The 23,066-nt window shown below is 32.7% G+C and overlaps 1 protein-coding gene across 3 annotated transcripts in view; it reads right to left on the bottom strand.

The window, feature by feature from the left end:
• The window catches only part of LOC140448139 (uncharacterized), a 45,530-nt gene that overhangs the window by 14,595 nt on the left and 7,869 nt on the right, over positions 1-23,066 (bottom strand). The window contains exons 1-3 of one of the 3 annotated variants that reach the window (XM_072541226.1): positions 15,562-15,870; positions 4,346-4,616; positions 2,066-2,150 (exon numbers count right to left, since the gene is read on the bottom strand). In XM_072541226.1, coding sequence (XP_072397327.1) covers positions 2,066-2,150; positions 4,346-4,605 — 345 coding nt within the window. In that variant the 5' untranslated portion in view covers positions 4,606-4,616; positions 15,562-15,870. Of the gene's footprint in view, positions 1-2,065; positions 2,151-4,345; positions 4,617-8,630; positions 8,812-15,561; positions 15,871-23,066 lie in introns of those variants that run through there. The other 2 variants (XM_072541227.1, XM_072541225.1) reach the window with 2 other exon arrangements.

Genomic DNA, 23,066 nt, shown 5'->3' on the forward strand with positions numbered 1-23,066 from the left:
TAGGGGCTTAACCTCAAGAGCCATAAGGTAGTCTCTAGTCAATGTTGCACTGGTATAAAAAAAAAACACAGCAATGAAAGAGCTGATACACTTGCTAAAAAAAGATCAGCTACAAAATAAGTCGGTCCAGGGCCCCGCTTAGGAGCGCCAAAAAGCACTGTCCGAGACCGGAAAAAGCCGTGGATCTAAACGCATCTCCTACTGGATATCATGTATATAAAATATATATTGGATGGACATGCCCTAATCTGGCTAGAGTAATGCAGGAATTATCTTAGAACCGTTAAGGCGGGGTCCCACCAGTCGCGCTGCGCTGCGCCGCGCTGTTTGTTTTGGTTCATTTGTGCGCGGAGCGAGCTTGAGCGACTAGTGGGAACGACAAGTAGCGCTGCGCCGTGCAAGTTCAAACAAGAACGAACATTATCCGTTGGTTGTCGGTAAAGTAGTGTAGATCAAAGAAAAGTGCGCGTTTAGTTGGAACGGTGTTTGTGATTGAAGACCATTTTTACAGATTATTGTGTTTCTGTACTATCTCCGCAATGAGTTTTGAGTGGAATCATGAAGAAGTTGAAAAACTTATTTAGGCATACAGAGACAAACCGGAATTGTGGAATCCGAAAAGAAATAATTATCATATAAAAGGTAAGAAATATGATGCATGGGTATTTATTGCAGACCATATCGGTTGTTCCGTCGCTGAAGCTAAAACAAAGATGACGTCTTTGTTGTCTTCATATAGAAGAGAAAAGGTGAAAATGAAAAAGTCAATGGACACAGGCAAAGCTAATTTTACATTTTAATTTCAGTAGACATTGATAAATGCTTTGTTTCATCTCTTTCTTATTACTGGTTCAATCATTGTAAACAGGTACTCGAAATCGTGTAACGACATACGAAAAAAAATTTTGAAACTGTCCTGCAACTAAATCACTTAAAAGATTATTTCCATTATAAACTTGTCTACTTTTAAATACTGGTGTAACCCAATAACGACGTTTCCTCTGGGTCTTTTGTTTTTCTTATAAAAAATGGTTAATTACTATAACAGCAGCACTTGCTATTGCTAATTTTGTTTCCATCGTGCGCGCGTAAATAAAAACTGGAACTTATTTGTTCCTCTAGAATCACATGCGCAAAGTTGCGCCGCTCTGTGTAGTTCTGCTCCGTGCTGCTCGAAGCAGAGCGGCGCAGCGCAGAATAGCGCGACTGGTGGGACCCCGCCTTAATAGTCTTTCTTACTGGACATACGCGAGTCAAGGGACACCTGCATACAATGTGACTGATTCATGGAGACTTAAGCTGCATACTCTGCAGCAGAGGACCTGAAAAAGTCAACCATATCTTTCATAACTGCCAGGGATTAGATTGAAGACGGCAAATACATTTTGGAGATTATCAAGTGACTCCAAAAACATAAAGTACCCATCCACATATCTGCACCAGCTGTTACGGGGTTCCAGAATTCTGGAATGGGTGTCATGAAGAAATGGAAGATGACGACTTCCAGAACAGAAAACTTCAGTTGTAGATAACCTTAATACGTTTTTAATGATACGTTTTATTTGGTAAGTCATAAAATACAGGGTGTTTCATTGTAAAATACACTGTTGTTTACAATTTAAATGATGGCATAGCCTGTATTTAGAAGTGTGATGTGATCGTAACCTATCTGTCGACATTTTTGAAAACATGAATAATTTAACAGATATCAATTGCTGATGTGTCGTTCGTTATACAAAATATATCCAAAATTTTAGAGAGAATCTAAAAATACAATAATATTCCGGGCGTTTCATTAAAAATAAAGTTGATTACGACTTCCGGTTTTACCAGTAGTGATAATGAGATAAATATTTTAGATGTGTAGACAAGCTACATTTATGAAGAGTTACATAATATTTTCAGCTTTCAAATCCGATTATTTTCAAAGATGATCCCAAGAGGTGGGCTGCGTGAAACCATATTTTAACTAAGTCTGAACGATGGATATTACCTATATTTAAATTGTTCCAGTGTCTTTAATATACTCGTAACTGTACTGTAATGGCACTATTCTTATTATTACCTTTAATTTAACTGTAGATCCCTGAAGTAAATAAAATCCCCAATATTCCAACGTGTCATCTGGTAAAGTCATCGATTTCTTTAACCTAATAAAAAGAGATTGTTTATTTCTAGCTTTTTATTAAATATCTAAATATACGTCAATATATATATATATATATATATATATATATATATATAAAATAAAGTTTTATTTATATATATATATATATATATATATATATATATATATATATATATATATATATATATATATATATATATATATATATATATATATATATGTCAATCATTTTACTCATATTTACTCTATTCTCCAAGGAATACAACTTTTTATTATAATAATTATCTTCGCGCTAATAAGTCCTGGAAGTTTGTGTCGATTTATTGCCTAAGTAAAATAGTTACAAATTTACGAACCAATAGTATTAAGTGATGTCTTGAAGGAGATGACTCAGTAATATGACTCAGCAATAAGTATAAAACCTTAGATTAATAAAACAGTTTTATTAAAGGCGTAGGAGTAGGGCTTAGATTTAATTACCTACCTAACTAATTAACTACCTAATAACTATTAACAACACAAGTGAAAGCAATCACTTGGGCCCGATAGAATATTTTCCAACTCCAATACTCCCGGTCTGTAGCTAAATCGCTACCTTGCTCGCAATTCTTAATTAAATATGTAGTATTTTATTTTTTCAATCATTCAAGCGAACGCAATCATTCAGCCGCATGGCATATATCGTTCCTCGTCGCAAGTGAGGAATGGCCGAAAGTAATGAGACTATGAGAGTATTGGCTGTGCGATTTTGTTTTGGTTCAATCTCGATCGGCGCCGTCGGCGGTTGATCAATATATTTTTGTCACCGTACGATTCGATCGTTATGAACTAGCGAGATTCGGTCGTTCAATACTTTAAAGTGATTGAATAAAAACGAACGAATCAATCGCGAATAATACAACACTACTTCGAACTTTCCGTAGCTAGATAATGTGATGCCTAAATGTTTAAACTCCATCACTTGTTCTATCATCTGACCTTCCAGCTCCAATTTACATCTTGGTAAATTTGCTGTTATAACCACGCATTTTGTTTTTTTTTTGGGTAAATCAACATGAAATTTTAGGGCGGTTATATTAAATTGGCGCAGCATACGTTGTAGATTATCTTCACTTTGAGAGAGTAATATTGCTTCGTCTACGTCTAAGCTCTCACATAGTATCATTTTTGTGCACGACAATGTTCGGCCTCGGGTTACCGAAGTAGTGAAAGAAAATCTACAATGAAAGAAATAGAGAATATTAGAACATCTACCCTACAGTCCCGATTTATTGCCTTGTGATTTTCATATCTTTGGGCCATTGAAAAAGGCGTTAAAAGGTAATCGTTTTCAGTCGGATGAAGAAGTACAAAATACCGTAAAAGAATTCTTCGAGCAACGGCCAGAATAATTATTTAAGCAGGGTATACATCAATTGGTGAAATAATGGGATATGTACCTTAATTGTAAAGGTACATAATTAGTTGTATATATATATATATATATATATATATATATATATATATATATATATATATATATTTGCCAATAAATTTATTCTCGGCCAAAGATGTGTTTCAATTGAGCAAACTCGTAAAAGTCATGGAAATACCATAAATGTACCAGTAATGAAGTAACAGCAAAGTAGCTGTGAAGACGAAGCTGGATAGAAACTAAACTATCAAAAACGAGTTAAAACAGGAACCAATAAATGAAGAAAGAAGAAAACTGAACTGGTATGGACATATTACTAAAATAGGCGAGAATAGATTAGTCAAGAAAATGATAAAGGGCGAAAGACAGGGAAGGAAAGGAGGGGATAGGTCTAGAAAGAGGTGGGTGGAACAAATCCAGGAAATCGGGTAGGAGGGAGAAAACGTTGCAACAGATGAAGGATATAGCAGAAAACCGGAAGTAGTGAAGAAATGGATAGAAGATGAATAGACGACAGTAACATCCGACGATCTTATAGGGCTCAAGGTATGCGAGAAAAAGACAACCGTGTAAATATAGATTTTTTAGTAAATGAGTTATCCATATTATCGGAAGAAGAGTGGCAGCCGTAGCTCAGTGGCAACCATAATCCATAAAAAGTAGGAGAAATCCTGAAATAATTAAATTAATTTATACTCTTACAGAAATACTTTTTTGATATGATCAATAGAGGTTATAATAATTTAGAACATACTATTTTTAAGAGTTTGATTTATATACCTCTATATAAAAAGACTACATACCTAATATGTTTAATTTTTCCACTTTTCTTTGGCTTACTCGGTAGTTGAAACGCATTAAAACTGGTGTTCATCTTCAATCCTATCGATTCACAAAAAATGGAGGAAACTCCTTCGGATATAGCCAAAACATCTGATTCGGAAACAGGATACACGATGTCAGCGAAGACATGATGTCGGAGATAAAGTGGTATAATTATCAGGATCGTCGGAAGAATTGCTGTCATCAAGCAGAAAACCAAAACGCGTTTAGCGCCTTGCATTTTCCTCTTTTCTGAAAAATAAAAACGAATTAAAACATTACAGAATATTTAATAAATATAAAATATTCATTTCATTAAATTAGCTAACCAATATTTATTACTATGCCCGCTATCATTTTTATTGAATAACATATTATATAAGAATATATGAAGATGAAAAAGCTCTTAGTCCAATCCAAGACTACCTTATAGGCCAGTATTAAAAAAATGAAAAAAATCTTATACAGGTTTTTGAAGGTTCTAAAAGGTATATGAGGAATAGCTGATGACAACTCCTTGAAGACATACAGCTGATTTTTTTTACAATTTAAAAAGGTGAAAAAAATCAAGTTTTACTAATAAATCGTTTTTTTTGTACATTTTAGAGAAAAATGGCTCAAATAAAAGTTGTAGATCTTAAAAAGTTTCTTAATTTGCGAATTTCTAAATTTAAATACGTAAACAATTAACCGAGATAATTGCAAAAACCCTTATTTTTGTAGTAATTTATAAATGTTAATAACTATGTTTCTTGCATAATGACATGTATTATAAATACTTGAAATTATGACAATTAATGAGTTATTGAAGTGTGCTAAATCTCGGCTAGATCGACTAAATAGTTTGTAAATCTTTTGGAGATTATCTTCGGTCTCGGCGATTAGTGCAGCATCGCCTGTATAGTATATTATACGTTACATGACAAAACAAATGAGACCCTGAAATATGGAGGAGAAAGTATAACCCTAAAGATCACAAAACTTGTCCAAAAAATAATATTACAACGCAATATACCAGACGTACGAGAAATAGCATGATATTTATGTTCAAAAAAGGAGCCAAAGAAGGCCTCAAAAACCATAGATGTATAAATTAGCAGGGTTCTGATTAATATCCGTTCTATAAGATATAAAACAGATAAATTATTTTTGTTTCTACAGGAATTTGGATTCGCCCCGCTAGTAGCGGTTAGCGAGCACTGGTTTGAAGTTAACGAGCCTCTTTTTTGTAGAAAAATATACCACAATTGCTAAGTATCCTCGCTAAGTAAGATCGCCCAAGTTGAGCTCATGGTGGTACTCTAATTCTGTCTACAAATAATATATTTATTAAATCAGTTTTCATTGGTTTATAACAAGAATCTTAATCTATACATTATTTGCATTTTAGATCACCTGATTCTTCCACAAAACTATTTTTTCAGAACCTACTAAATTTGTTAGACGACCTGCCCAATAAAAGCAGAAAAATTCTATGCTGTGACTTTAATATTAATTAGGCTGTTGCTTGTGCTCTCGAATTATCCTCGGTCAATATATTCTAATCGTATGGTTTCACAATGCACGTTAATTCCTACAAGAATTTCAAAAAGAACATCTACCATAATTGATTATATTGCTGATCATGAAGCAGTATATACCAAGTTTATCACTCTTAACAAACCAACCTCGAAAACTCAACGTTTAGGTAGGATTTTTTCCGCTCAGAATTTACGAAAATTCCAAAATATGTGCTTGACTTCTAGGTAGCACTTTCTCTTTGTGGACGTGGACTATAACTTCAGTAATTAGGAATTACAGAGTACAGAGGAACCTATCTAAAACTTATCAAAACAGTTAAAAAATGTACTATCAAAATCGTCTGGGAAGCTCTAAAAATGCTGCAAAGGAAACTTGGTCCATAATAAACGATCTTCGAAATAAAACTAACACAGCTCAAACATTTTCTCTTCCAAACCCTGGAAATCTAAATGAATACCTCGTTAATGTGAGTAAAAATTTAACATCAACTATTTTGCCACAACAAGATCCTATTTCCTATCTCCCAAATTTAAAAAAGGTCTCGAATTCATTATTTATAAGACCAGTTGATAAATCTGAACTGATCCAAACAATCAGTAGTATCAAAAGCAAATCTTTCTGTGGTACTGATGGACTATCCATAAAAAATTTCTTAAATCTCCCAAAAAATGTGTTGGAAGTCCTGGTCTCACTAATTAATGATTCCTTTGAAAAAGGTATATTTCCAGAGTGCCTAAAGACAGCCATTATTATTCCTCTTCATAAAAGTGGTAAAAAATCGCATGTCTTCAACTACAGACCTAGTCCATTACTACCGGTCCTATCCAAAATTATTGAGAGACTTATAAAAGCCCGACTTATGTTCTTTCTCGTTGAAAACATTTTATCACAAAGTCAGTTCGGCTTTTTATCTAATAAATGTACCAGTGATGCTATGTTTTCTGTACTACATGAGGTCTATCAAGCACTAAACAATAATCTTTACAGTGCCACTGTTTTTTGTGACTATGCCAAAGATTTGATTGTGTAAATCACATTTTGATAAAAAAAAAACTAAATTTCTACGGAATTCGAGGTATTTCTTACTTGAGAAATAGGAAACAACTAGTTTAAGCAAATGATACTGACTCTAGTCACAAAAGCATTGTATGTGGAGTACCACAAGGTTTAGTATTGGGTCCTTTACTCTTCCTTAAATTTTTCACTTTGCTGATGATATCAGTATCACCTGGATGAACTCTAATATTGCAACTCTTCATGCAACTTTAACTTCTAATCTACTTAAAATAAAAACCTGGTCCGACTCTAATTTACTCTCTTTTAACGTGAATAAAACAGTAGCATTATCCTGCAAGGGAGCCCTTCAACATTTGTTTCTTAATAACAGCCAGATCAGTATCGTTGATTCTGTAAACTGTCTTAGCAGTTTTATAGACAGCAACCTTAAATGGTCCCTTCATATCGATTTGTTAAGTAAGAAACTAGCCTCAGCCTGCTATGCAATAAGATCTGTTTCGAAGGAAATCAATTTAGCATCTTCCAAAATAACATATTTTTCTTTGTTCGAGTCTCATCTTCGATATGATCTTCCTTTTTGGTGTTCCAGTATAACTGCCCAATCTGAAGTTATTTTTAAATTACAAAAAAGAACAATGCGGTATGTATTTGGCCTCAGAAGACCAACACATCTGAAGCTACTTTAAAAATCACGAGGTTTTAACGCTTCCCTCTTTATATATTTTTAAAACTGTTTGCTTAATTCGTAAACACCTACATGTTTTTCCAGCAAGACCTAATCATGACTACTCCACCAGAAATTCAAGCTTAGATGTGTATTTACCAATCCCGTCGACTGAGTTAGTAAAGAAATCTATATTATATTCGGCCAAAACATTATACAACTATCTTCCTTTGCAACTTATTTCCTTAAGTTCCGTAAAATGACAAAAGCCTATCTATCTGAAAGACCATATTATTCAGTAGAAGAGTTTCTTAACGAATATCTAAAAAATTGCAGTACCTTTATGTACAAGTAACCAAAGTATTTTTGTATATAGTTGGGTGTCACATGCAGCAACTTCGTAAGTTCGCAAATTAAGTTCGTAAGTTTTTATTATGCAATTTGCAATTTATTTAACTTTTGCAACGGATTGTGTATTTTATTTTAGTATCTTTATATCGTTATTTTCCTTTTTGTAAGCTTTGTCCATAAAATTGTACAATTTTCAGTGACAATAAAGGATATTTCTATTCTATTCCATAAATCTACCGAACACCGCATTCAAGCTTTTGTAGTCACAGAATCACAGAAAAGGTCATTGAATATAACAAACCGGCATATTTATGCTTCATAGACCCAACAAAGGCCTTCGATCGCATCCAAGTCGGAGATGTGTTAGATCTATTATATAAAAGAGATATACCAATCAATATTAGACAAACCATCGAAAACATCTACTCCCATGCAGACAAAGATAAATGAAAAACTAACACAGCCCTATATCAGTACAAAGCGGAGTCACAGGAAAGGTGATTCGTTAAGCCCACTAAGTGAATTTATTATAATAATCCTAATCCATGATGAAGAACAGAGAGACAGGTATGAAAAAAATGTAGATACTGTTAATAAATAGTTATGGTAATAACAAATATGTCACAAATTACAATTTTATCTCAAAATCAAAAAACAATATAATATATCATATTTGGCAAATTTAAACATTTTATTTATTAAATATACCTTACCTTTCGTTAAAATTGTTTAAACAATATTATGTCACAACCTCCCAAAACCTCAACACTAACTATGTAAAGTAATCATGCAAATCGTATCTATTATTTAAAAAAGTGATTATAACTTCACTACAAAATGATTTGGTACACGATTGAAATAACGACGATAATTATTTCGACAAATTTAAAATATGATTAGGCAATTGATGAAATTATTTTTTCACCATTTTAGTTTTAACTATTTAACTTAGTATTTAACTATTGTAACCAAGTAAACTTGGTAAAAAACATAGCAATGAAAAAACTCGTTCGCAAGAAATACGATATTAATATACGGTACGGCTACAAATACGATATGGCTCAAATTTCTTGTAAAATGTAAAATACAAATAATGATCTTAAACAATTTACATTTTAAAATTAATTATCATAAAATATAATTATATTGAATAATATATATATATATATATATATATATATATATATATATATATATATATATATATATAAACTAAAGTTTTATTTTGAGGTTGCAGTAATTATTAGGGCATGATTACTTTATAAGTAAAACTCTTTGTTCTTTTATCAAGCTTTCGCAAAATTTATTTGCTTCTATATACATATATATATATATATATATATATATATATATATATATATATATATATATATATATATATATATATATATATATATATACATATTATAGCCCAGAACCATAGCCCCAATACCGGATGATGGGGGCTATGGTTCTGGAGTTTTCAAAATCAATTTTGTGACCTGTATGAAGATGGTGTTGACCTAGAGCTGAAATTGAGTCGGAATTGCGAACAGAAATGGAATGTTCATAAATCCTATTTTGGATTCTACGATTTGTTTGGTCTATATAGGATCGGCGACAGTCTGCACAAGGAATTTTATAAACTCCGTGTTGTTCATTTGGAATGTTGTCTTTGATTGATCGGACAAGGGATGAAAGTTTTTGTTGGTGGGTAAATATCTTTATGGTATCTTTATTCCTCTTGATTTTAGAATTTTGCCCATTTTTTCAGTGACACCTTTGATGTAAGGAAGAAAAGCTTTCGTATGATGAGGGTCCGAGTCTTTGGGTTGTGTGGCAGTGGATCTAATTGCATCATCGCAAAGGTGATTGATTTGGAGACAAGCCTATTAATGACTGAATTATTTTGTGAATACGGATGATGAGAGTTGAGATGCTAGTAACGATTGGTGTTAGTAAGTTTTCGATAAAAAGAGTGACGAAAACCTCGGGATTGGTTTTTCTTTATGATAACATCGAGAAACGGTAGGGATAAATCAGTTTCCACTCTACCTCTATCCTGAACTGGATACTAGGATGTATACCATTCAGATGGGTTTGAAAAGACACCGAAGCATTCCTGCCATAGGACCAAATGACGAATGTATCGTCAACATATCGTAGCCAATATGTAGGCTTGAGCATTGATGTTGATAGTGCTCGGGTCTCGAAGTCTTCCATAAAGATATTGGCAACTACTGGTGATAGTGGGGAGCCCATTGGGGCACCATTTATTTGTCTGTAGTGTGTCCAAAATCAATTCTTTATAAAAGTCACAAAATGGATATTGAAAACTCCATAATCATAGCCCCCATCCAGAATCATAGCTTCAATAAACCAAGAATTATCCAAGAAGTCGAGTTTAATATTAAATACGGAAATAGGTGGAAAATTTTACGGGAGACCTACGTTCAGCAGTGGACAAATATGGGCTATTTTATTGATCATAAAGATACCCTGCTCGATTTTATCAAAACAACCAGATGGACAACTTACGGAACCTATACATACTATACATACAGGGGGATTCACTAAGCCCCATAATATTCAATCTAATCATGGATGAAGTCATAAAGACCGTCAACAAAGGAAGAAGATATAGAACGGGGAACAATAAAATTAAAATTTTCTGTTAGCGAGAGCGCCCACCAAACTGCTGTAACATGGCAGTGACATAGCACGGGCGTGGCAGTGACATAGCACGGGCGTGGCAGTGACAGCACGGGCATGGCACTGGCGTGGCAGATAGCGCACACTAAAGTAGCATGACATTAAAAAGGCTAGTTAAATTTAAAATGTCGTCCTCTGGCAACAAAACTCTTCCGAAATGTCAGTTTTGGGTACACCCTTATTGGAAAGAGATGCAAGGGCATAGTAGATTTAATGTATTTAAAGAATTGTGTTGTCATAGATACCTGGAAATTTCTCAATTATTGAGACAAAGCGAATATGAAATTCTGCACTGTCTTCCATATTTAAATTTTTTAACAAACACACATGCAAAATGCAAGTAGCACGTGGCAAAAAGTAAAACAAGCTCTATTTTTTAAAAACGACGTGGAGTAGCAAGCTGCATGACAACACTATCACTGTCATTTTGGTGTGCACTGAATCATTCGTTTGCATTGGTTACATTTTAAGTAACATGCTAGACGCGCGCTAGCCATGCCAGTTTGGTGGGCACTCTCCCTCTCCATCTCCAAAATGAAGATAGCCTTAAAATACTAGTTAACAGATTTAACACAAGAGCAAAATAATTTAACATGACGATTTCAACTCAGAAAACTAGAATAGTAGTATGGACTATTGATGGAATATATGGAATCTACTATATATGCGATTTTCGTTTAACAGGAGAGTTTCTGGATACTCTGTATAACATTAAATACCATGAAAGAGAAAAACCCTATAAGGTAAGACGACTTGACTGGAACCAGGCATTGTTGGCCTATAAACTGAATGTGTTTTTATGGCTTACCTATTCTCTGGGCGAGAACAACAAGAAGTCAAGAGTAGATGGTCATCATTTTATTAACAATGAGAGCAAAATGCTCATTTAGCGACAAACGCCAAATTCAACTCCTAGTTAGATATTATTTCATAACGGATTAAACCACAATTTATTGTAATAAGAATTTGGTTTGTCATTTCGATTTTCAATGCGGAAATCGTTTTCAAAAAAAAAAAATTATAAACCAAGAAATTGTTAGTGTTAATCTTCGAGCATATACTAACTAAAGGCAACATTCATGCTCTGATCGTGAGACGAATACCGCGGGAGAGAGAAAGCAAATAAAACGACATCCTTTGCACTTCGCTCTGATTGATCGGTCTCAAAACCCTCTACTTTCGTGTACAAAAGCTGAACTGTTAGGAACAACGTGCGAGAGAGATAGCGTGTAGCTTTATTCGCTTTCTCTGTCAGTACACATCCAGCGCTCAGAGCAATGAAAGGCTACCTCTAGTTAGTATATATTCGATGGTGTTAACCTGTAATAGGCACTGTATGGCAGTCCATGTAACAATTGACTTATTTGGCCTCGATCTTGTAGGCAAATAGCCATATTTTAAGTGAAATTCTGAGAGGTTATAATGTACCCTCGGCTTCATATCAACTTTTGATCTTTCTCTACTTATGTAGTTAATTATACGTAGATGATGTCCCTCGTGACCTTTTATTAACACCTTCTATTGGTATATTCTTACTGCTGACTTCTTCTTTCAGTATTGGTAACCAGAGCCTGCTACATTCTATTGATGAGTTTGCTACACATTGTTCGTCATTTAGTAGGATGACGCCTTTATAAGCTTCTTTGATCTTCCTTTTTTTTTTTGTTTGTTTCTTTCAATTACAGAATTTTAGAAATAGCAGAAAGAATTGTAATGAAATGATAATTAGAAATCAATGATTTATCATCACATTTGTGTATGGGCTTAACAAAACTCTCTTAAATTGTGATGGAAAGTGACCCTCGAGTCAGAAATTTATTAAAAATAAACCCCCAAGGTCTACATAAAGAGAACATACAATACCTTAAAAACAAGTTAGATATTCTAACTGGACCAGGACCTTTACTGGTATTAAGATACTGTAAGCATGCTAGAAGGTCACAAATTTTAATATTTAAGGAGTTACATAGGTATTGAAGAAAAAAAACAAAACTTTATTAAAGAATTGTATTTTAAAAATCAAAAATCTATTTTATTTAAAATTTACACAGAAAAGTTTAGCATTTAAATAAGTTGTAAAAAAATTTCAGCTAAAAATATTGAAAATTGTTGATTTTTTCCAGCAGTTTTGCTCATCCAGAATTTTTTTGCAGTAGGCAGAATATACAGGTTCATCAAAATTAAAAAACTCTAAAAATTTTCTTATAGTTTATGATTTTTTGAAAATACAAGACCTATCCTATGTAAACCCTTAAGGAGTGAATATGGCTGTGATTGATATCAAGTCTATGATTCCACTGATCTAGGCAGGAAAAAAGAAGGATTATGGAGACTGCTAAAGAAATTGACAAAACCATCAACAGTTGAGTGTTCTGTATATTCTCTGTTTATCCAAGTATATTTTATTCTCAATACTTAGTATTACAAAAATGTATCATCATCATTTTGGCTTTACAACCCTGTGTGGGTCCTAGCCTCCCCAAGAAATTTTTTCTCCAGTAGTCCCTATCCATCGCCTTCCTCCGCCAAGCACGTATTTCCATATTTCTCATGTCTTCATCGATGTTATCTAGGAATCTTGTTCTGGGTCTTACTCTTCTTCTTTGACGAATAGGTCTATCAAGGAGGGTTTTCTAGCTGGGTCGGTTTGCTCCATCTGCATTACATGGCCTACCCACCTCAGATCTCCTATCTTTATGTGTTTTACGATATCTGGTTCCTGGTATATCCTATAGAGTTTGAAGTTGTATCGTCTTCTCCAGACACGATTTTCATTTACCGCTCCATAGATGCGCCTTAGTATTTTTCTTTCGAAACATCCTAACATGTTTTCATTGCTTTTTGTTAAAGTCCAGGTTTCTGAACCATATGTTAGGACTGGGCGTATTATTGTTTTGTAGAGTTTTACTTTTGTATTTCTTGATATAGCTGTAGATTTAAAAAGGAGATTAACCCCAAAATAGCATCTATTAGCCGTGCAGATTCTGCGGTTTATCTCTGCGGTAGTGTCATTTTCAGAATTGACGAGCGTTCCCAGGTATACAAATTCGTTAACTGCTTCGATGACGTAATTTTCTATAACAAGTGGCCGTAGTGTTTGTGGTTGCGTACCTATTTTCATGTATTTTGTTTTATTGGTGTTTATTATTAAACCCATTTTTCTAGCCGCTTCCTTTAATGCTACGTACGCCTCTCGTGCTGCGTTTTCGGTTCTCCCAACAATATTGATATCATCAGCATATGCTAAGATTTGCACAGATTTGTTATATATTGAACCGGTAGTTGTGATTTGTGACATACGTATTACTACAAAAATGTAGGTGTTCTTTAATCCATTCCTTATAAATTTTGTTTTTCTCTAAATTCAGATATTTGTACAATTTTGTAGAAATCTAGTTCCTATTTAGTACCTAAAGCTACTGATACGTAAGAAACAAATCTATCTCAAGAGGTATTTGATTAGCATGCCTGAGAAGTCAGACCATACCTATATTTGTAGCATAATTAGTTCTGAGATGGGGAACATGGAAAAGTGAATTCTGATGCAGTGAACGGAAAGGAATATGAAAAAACAATTAGCTGAAGCAAGTCAGGAGATTAGATTATTCCATTAACAAGCTTAAAAATAAAGATCAAGTCAAAGTTAAATCTTCTAGTAAGAAGAGAATCCAGATTCATGAAATTGATCATACCAGAATAATAATATGGTCTAACAATTTAAAAGAACAGTATATCAGAAATCTTCTTTGAATTCTCTCTAACTTTTCCAGATCCCAGTTGAATTTTTAAGCTGGGAGCAGACAAGAAAAAAGTATAGAGTTTTTCAAGATACAATCCTAAGAAAATCTCTGGTATGCCTCTTAATAACACTAAGCTGTTTCATAGCTTTGTTGCAGTTTTATTAGTCCTATTTATAAATCAGGTTATAGAAATAATGTAAGTAATTGCAGATCGATAAGCGTTCTGTCTTATATAGCCAAAATTCTATAGAGTATATATGTGACACATTGATGGTAGACAAAAACAAGGAAGATGTAGGAAAAAGAAAGGTAAAAAATAAACACTGCAGTGAAACTATACCTTAAGTAATGCCTATGGGTCTAACAAAGAAATGGAATAACAATTAAAATTGGGACAAAAATAAAAAACAACTTTGAGGTTTGTAGCAGAAAAACTCATAAAAGTATACACAGAAGAATAATGAAGAAAAATGACTATAAATCTAGAATATAACAAATCACTAAATTAGAAAAACCAATGAAAAGTTTAAATGCAAAATAATCCTAGATGGAGAATTGAGAGAATTTACTTAGTTAACAGTATGACAAACAAAAAAAGTATAAGTCTAATACAACTTGTAGATAAAGATAACATAAATGAGTATTACCTAATAAAAACAAATGAATAACAAATTTAAGTAGCAGATTAGAATTTTATATAATTACAACAGTACAGCAATAAAAGTTGTTACATGTAGAAGATTACAACATTACAAGGTAAATTTCCCAATGTCCTGTTATCAAAATAACCTGCCAATATTATTTTTATATAAAGAAACCTAAAATGTGTCTTCTTAAGTAAAATTAAAATCTGATACAGAACATTTTCTTAGTACACCATTGTAAAATTATGAATTTTAAATTTTAATACCAATTTCTTTTTCTTTTTTGTTCAACTATGATATTTTATAGACAAAAATGTATTGCATATTTATATGGCAGAATCGGTTAGGTAGATATGCTGTTCTTTCTTTATGTAAAAACCATTATGAAAATGTAGAAAAAAAATGAAACTATAAATGAAAGCATATATATTGCCTGGACTTACCTACCTATTTTTGATTTTTCACTGCAATTTCCAATGAACTTAATTTTTAGAATGATATAAATAGTTATATTTGACCAATAAAATTAACACAGGGTTTTATTTTTAATACATAAATTTGTTTCTTACCTTTTTTACAACTTAACGATTCCAAAGCTTAGAGTGACCATCAAACACGCGAATTTATAAATAAACCCACACATTTCGATAAATCATTCAAGATCAAGATAAATATCAGCAATATCAAGATTATAGAAAGACTTGGTGATACCTATTTTTATTTTTTCATTAAAATCTGTTCCGGACCTTACATATAATTTTCTGTTCTCAACGATACTTTTAAGCATTTTGTAAAAAAATATTCATTCATCTTTTTCGACTATTTTAAAAGATCACTATTTATATTTATATTTACCCACACTATTTACATTATGTACATTTTCATTTTATCATTCGGCTTTTTCGACCTTCACTTCAATCTTCTTATTTTGAAAATTCTCATGGTAGGAGTAAGGTGCCTACTATACTCGTCTGGAGAAGATATTCAGGCACCCAATTTTAATGTAATTTGGTTTGGTGGTTACCCAAGTCATTGATTATAAACCACCCAATCAATGCCCAAGTCTAATAGGTACGAGTATAGGATACTTGTTTAATATATCATTTAATAATAATCAGAAAAATAATCTTTTGTCTTTGAAATTAGATTTTGAAACAGAAAATATTCTAATTAACCGGCTTTTCCTTGAACCAAAAGGATCAGATGCTAAAAACTGTGAAAACTTCCTTGAATAAAATTAGCAGGTATACACTTCGTACTATAAAGAAAACTTCGGACTTCGGACTACAGACAAGTGTCGCATTCTTAATATAGTCTGAAAAAAGATTCAGTCTGGAAGTTTCAATATGCAAAATGTTTTACTCTGACTTAACTACAGGGTAAAACAGTTACTTATGTCGTTCAAACATTATCGGCATATCAATTTACACTAGCTTGGCCTTTTAGAAGTCCAGACCTTAATTCATAGAGCATTTATGGGATAACTTAAAAAGAGTAAAATCCACAAGAAAACTGTTCCTGTAGCTGGCTGTATACCATGTATCACAAAAAATTTTGTTAAAATCCTTTATAAAAGATATATAATTATATATCTATATAATTATATAGGTACCTTTTATAAAGGATTTTAACAAAATTTTTTAAAAAGAGTAGTTAGACACAATTATGGCGAGTTTGAAACTGTGGTAGGTAGTGTTAGAACAGGCGCTGGTAAACGAGCGAGAATATATACCGCAAAACGAGATTTCTGATTTGATCCAGTCTGTCAGAAAAGATGAGAGTTGTTGTTCGAATCAGAGGAGGAAATACTCGATTTTAATATCTATTTTTTTTATTTATTTTTATGATGTCGATTTGAAAAATATCTTAAGTCGACTATTCATTATGCAATTTTCATGCTATGCAGGTGCTATGCAAGACAGATTATCCCACGCGATATTTAATGGCAATATCTGTGCTAGGCGAAAAAATATGAGTTGTATTTTTTGAGGCTATTTTCGATCAGTTTGGAGTACCGATAATATATATGACTTTCCTTCAACGCTCTCATTACGCGTTTCAAAATTTATAGTTTAGAGTAGAATAAAACTTAATCTTATTGTATAAGTGTAAATGTTAATTATTGGATGTAATAATTTGTGATGTATTTTTGAATACATTTAATGCTTTACTAAAATTTCCAAGTGAAATATCTAAAGTTAATATTTTGATATAATTTCTTCTACTGAAACAGCGAAGGTGGTATTTCAAAATTGCACAAAAATAGCACTGATGTAAACAGGTTAGGCTAGGCAAGAGATTTGAAATGCAAGACGAACTTGAATATGTAAAGCTATCTTTACCCCAGAATAAAAAAAAATTGTAAATTTTCATTTGTTGTTAAATAAATCAATATTTTGTAATTTGTTTGTTATTTCATGGTTTGTTATTGAACATACAAATAAAAACATATTATAATTTAAGTTTTTCTAATACTTTTTAAAATTACGTAAAATAAACTTAATGTCCGGTCATTGTCCGATTAATTTTGCTGGGCAGTGTATAACTAATACTCCTTGTTATATTTCTAAAAAATAAATAAATAAAATATATAATATAATAAATGTGCCAAAATATAAAAATATTATATGATTAAACCAGGTTTACCCTAATTTTGGATTGTATGTTTATTATGTTATGGATCAAGATTTGTCTTGTTTGCTTATATTAGTTTATAATTTTAGATGGCTTTTTTGTAGATATAAAAATATAATTCATAGTAGGTATACTGAATCTTTGTCACTTGGTAAATATTATTGACCTTCATATTTTTTGTTAACAAATATTATATTAAATATTTACACTCTTTTATACAAAAGTTTTGAACTCAAAACGATGTTTGAACCATCGAGCAAAAAGACAAAAGAGGGAATGTAAAGGTAGTGGGGGCAAAAATATTGTTAGACAGGAAGTGCCATCTTGAGAGGCCAAATTAAACAAGGAAAGAGAGTCTTTCCTTGTTTAAGAAATCAAATTTAGTTGGGTTATGTTATTATTTGTCCCAACTGTCACATGAAATCTTATTTATATTGAAGTTTTTTAACAATTGTTTCACATTTTAGACTGTTATCGTTAATATTTAATTAAAATTTTCTCGTCTAAGACACATTCTGAAAACTATTTTATAGCTACTGTTAATAAGTGTCGGAAAATTTAAATTTGGCGCATTCGCATTTCCGGATATGTCGGCCATCAGTGGCCACTTTTTTGGTCGCCTTTTCATAACGATTAGATTCCCTCTTTTGTCTTTTTGCTCGATGGTTTGAACGCAAACAACTTCACTACAATAGGATGATGAAGATAGGCAGGAAAATATGTTGTTGTAGGCAACCAACATTCCATTTACATCGTGCCAGGGCAGGACAATACAAGAATTTTAAAGCGGTTGATATTACTCCGCTGGCCGCTATTTCCCTACTTTACCCTACTTGAAACTAGCTACCAATCTAGGTGTAATAAGCTTTACATTACATGAAAATCATTATTATATTATAAAATTGTAATGACACAAGATTGTCATAGGACGTCACTTTAAGGGAACATACATTTTTCCTGCTCGAATGGACAACTTTGTCCAACGTTTAGAACCAGCCAATTTGGCGTGATACACACACACCACAAAACCTAAATATATTGTCGGGTATAGCGGGTACTCAGTAAATTGGGATGCTTTTTATAGAAAAAAGTTTAACAAACGATAATTATGAAATTATACTTAAAAATGAAATTGTAGATACCCTTTCTGAAAAACAAGTTTGGAGCAAATTTTAATGATATATGGTTTCAGTAAGGTGAAGCTCCAGACTGCCTATCCTCATCCTATTGTAGTGAAGTTGTTTGCGTTCAAACATCGTTTTGAGTTCAAAACTTTTGTGTAAAAGAGTGTAAAGATTTAATATAATATTTGTTAACAAAAAATATGAAGGTCAATAATATTTACCAAGTGACATAAGATTCAGTATACCTACTACGAATTATATTTTTATATCTACAAAAAAGCCATCTAAAATTATAAACTAATATAAGCAAACAAGACAAATCTTGGTCCATAACATAATAAACATACAATCCAAAATTACGGTACCTAAACCTGGTTTAATCGTATAATATTTTTATATTTTGGTACCAGGATAAAAATAGGTTTAAAAACCAACGGATTACGAGTATAAGCGACAAAAAATACTTTTTGGGAAGAAATAAGTTTCCTTCTAAGGACAAGAACATTATTTTAGTGTTTTAATAGTTTAATCCTAGTTTAACGACCATGGTTATTTTTTAGAAGTATAACAAGGAGTATTAGTTATACACTGCCCAGCAAAATTAACTGGACAATGACCGGACATTGTCCAGTTTATTTTACGTAAAATTAAAAAGTATTAGAAAAACTTAAATTATAATATGTTTTTATTGTATGTTCAATAAAAAACCATGAAATAACAAACAAATTACAAAATATTGATTTATTTAACAACAAATGAAAATTTACAATTTTTTTTTTATTCTGGAGTAAAGATAGCTTTACATATACAGTAGGCCATTCAAGTACGTCTTGCATGGCAAATCAAATTTAAAATCTTCATAATGCAAAATAGGTTTTTGCGTAATTCGGGCCATCCATTTAAGAGATAACAAGATAACAGATACAAGAAATGTAGGGAATCATAATTACTTGACAATCAACAAATAAGAATATGTGTTTTCTTTCTTTTCTTATATTAGACCTTAGAACTGTTCTTGTCCGATCTTAAGGTTGTAGTTGTATTTGTAATATTGATGGCCAGCTGTCTCGCCATTTAGTAAAGGGCCTTCTTGATGCCCTGGTGCCTATTTGTCTTAAATCTCTTACTGTTCGGACTAGTCTCTTTCGAGTTTAGAAAGTCAGATAGTTAGATATTGAATAAGTCATATAATGAGAAGATGGCCGATAGAAATAATTAAAAAATTACAAACTCAACTCTAATGGGCCAAAACAACTACAAACAGGATGAGACAGAGGCACACCCAGGGGGGGTTTTAGGGGTTAACCCCGCCCCACTCCAGGGCCATATTCCGACACTGTTACTCACACATTTTGAGGACACAAAATGGAGCATCATAAAAAAAATTTCGGTGACCAACCAAAACCCCCCCAGAGGCAAATTCTAGGTGCGCTACTGGGCTGAGAAGGAAATAATGAGTCGACGTAAAGGATAATATAAAATTAACGGATATATTAAATAGGTGAACAAAATGCGGAGATAAAAAAAATTGGAATAAAATTACTACCAAATCTATGGCACATTCGAAATTATAGAAAAAAGTCCTATGAGATTAAAAGGAGTTGATCATGATGATGAGATACTGTGGAATTTATTATGATGCTATTTATCCTTTGAAAGATGATGACATGATATGAAGAAAATATTATTCCTGTTTTGATTTGGAAATTTTTGTTTTGTTTACGTATTTTTAAAGAACAAACCTTAATGATAACCCAAGAGTTCAATGAAATAGTATCATATCCGTCTAAAGCGCTTTTATAGAAAACATGTAAACATATTTTTTAATTTCTGTGTCACAAACTACCGTTATTTTGAAGTTCCCATTTTAGAACTTCCTAATTTTAGAAAAAATCGATATGGAACGGATGATTCACCATAAATGTATTTAATTTCAGTTTATCCTGTCTACCGTTATGTTTATGCTGTCTACCCTCCTATACTTTGTCCGTTCTGAAGTTTAGTAAAGTCGCTTTGGAAAATCCTTTGCTTTGTGGAAAGCGTCACTGTCTAATTTCTTATTTGTAAATCTAATTACATTGTTTTGGGCTTTGAATGATAAATATATATACGGTGAACCTAATGCTTATACTTTGTTAACATTTCTATAAATAATATTGTAACAACAGTACAATGTCCTGATGGCGGGGATCCAACAAGACAAGGTCCAAAACCGGAAGAACAATAGTTCTAGAGTATAGCAATTTTGTTTAGGTACTTGTTTGTGTAAATTATTTTTATCACTTTAATTATTTATTATTTGGGAGATAGCTGCGGCTATTCGCTCGGTTGCAATGAACTCGAAAACCGCAGAATACGACGAGCTGTCTTGTTTTTTAGATAATTAACTGAATTGTTTAACCTTTTCGCTATGGGTATATTTTTCGATGGCTACACGCGGGATGCAAAAATATCCGTTTTCCAAACTAACATTTGTGATTCTTTAACGCCTGAGTAAGCCTCTATTGATGCTTTCAACTTTTTTTTTGGACATCCTACTGTCTTTCTTCTATTTGTCGATCGGTCTTCTGCTGTTTTCACCGATTTGTATTTACACATTCGTTCCATATGTGCTTAACAGATCCTCTCTAACCCTTTTCCAAGCTGCCGTCAACAAAATTAATATAGCCAATTTGATATCTAACGATAATCGTGCAGGGCACAGGAACAAGAAGAAGATCAGTGTTTTCAGGTTTCTGTTCTCTGAAAATTTTGTATAAACACTAACTTGTTGTTTTTTTTTTTCTAAAAAAAACTGAACGTTTAATTTTATGATTCCTAAGTTAAACTTATGCTTCACTTTCATCTTTTTAGATGTCTCTATTTACTCTTTTCAATTTTCTCTATGTATGTAAGCTTATTTAACTGATTTGAAATGGACTGATGATGTGTGTGGATTCATATACGAAACGTCTTCAATAAAGGAGGAAGTAGCAAGATGATTTTGGTTTTTCCTCTCCAGATTGTGACAGATAACCCTCCTCCAAATATTCTTGTGAACTACATATACTATGTATCAAAATTGATTGAATTGTACTCCTTTTAAATTAGTTTTTAACATATAGCCACCACAGAATGATAAAAGCCTCCAGACCTTGCGAAAGAGAGATAACGTATGACCAAAAAGAAGTCCAAACCTACCTGGACAGAGTCTGATAATATAAAGACATTTGAAGAACACATCAATAATATTCACGAAAGAAATAAGAACACAAATATTAGAATGAATGGAACTATTTTTAATAGATCGACGCAAATTCTCGCATTCGCTGACGATATAGTTATAGTGGGCAGAAGTATGAGAGACATGGTGCAGTGTTTTACAAGGCTTGCGGACGCAGCAAGTGAATTAGGACTTGTGGTAAACGAGGAAAAAACCAAATATATGTTGGTTTCTAAAAACCCTCGAAATATCCAACAAAGAATTCAAATTAACAACCATACCTTTGAGCAAGTCAAAGAATTTACATATCTTGGATCGCTAGTAAACGCAACAAACACGACAAGCGACGAAATAAAAAGACGCATAGCAATAGCAAACAGAACTGTTCACGGCCTCCAGAGACATTTAAAAAATAAAAATATAAAACGTGCACTAAAGCTTAATATATACCTACAGGACCTTAATAAGACCAGTTTTGATATATGGAGCTGAAACGTGGATCTTATCTCAAAATGATAAAAGATTTCTTGGTATTTTTGAGAGAAAAATTCTTAGAAAGATTTTTGGGGCCGTAAATGCAAATGGGCTATGGCGTCGAAGATACAACTTTGAACTGTATCAGTTATACACCGATCCGGATATTGTGAAATTCGTTAAAGTGCAGAGACTTAGATGGGCTGGACACATTGCTAGGATGTCAGATCACGAATACACGAAGAGATTAACATTTTCAAAACCAGAGGGCACAAGAAGTAGAGGACGACCACGAATGAGATGGATTGATGATGTGGAAGAAGACCTACAGATTCTAGGGGTTAGAAGATGGAGGGAAGTTACCAGGAATCGACAGAAGTGGCGACTTCTTTGTGAGCAGGCCAAGATCCACAACGGATTGTCGAGCCACTTATGATGATGATGAAATAAGAACACAGACCTAAATGTCAATAACCTAAATGACATTATAATAGAAGCTCTAAAGAAAAGCCAGAACTGCCAAAAAAAAACCGTATAACGAAAGAATAAGTCCCCATAATACAAGCTTTAATGGAAGAGTGGAATAAATGCAAACTAATAGAATTAAATAACACCACGGACTTAGAGAGATATGTAAAAG

This window comes from Diabrotica undecimpunctata, chromosome 8, assembly GCF_040954645.1.
Source record: "Diabrotica undecimpunctata isolate CICGRU chromosome 8, icDiaUnde3, whole genome shotgun sequence".
Lineage (NCBI taxonomy): Eukaryota > Metazoa > Arthropoda > Insecta > Coleoptera > Chrysomelidae > Diabrotica > Diabrotica undecimpunctata.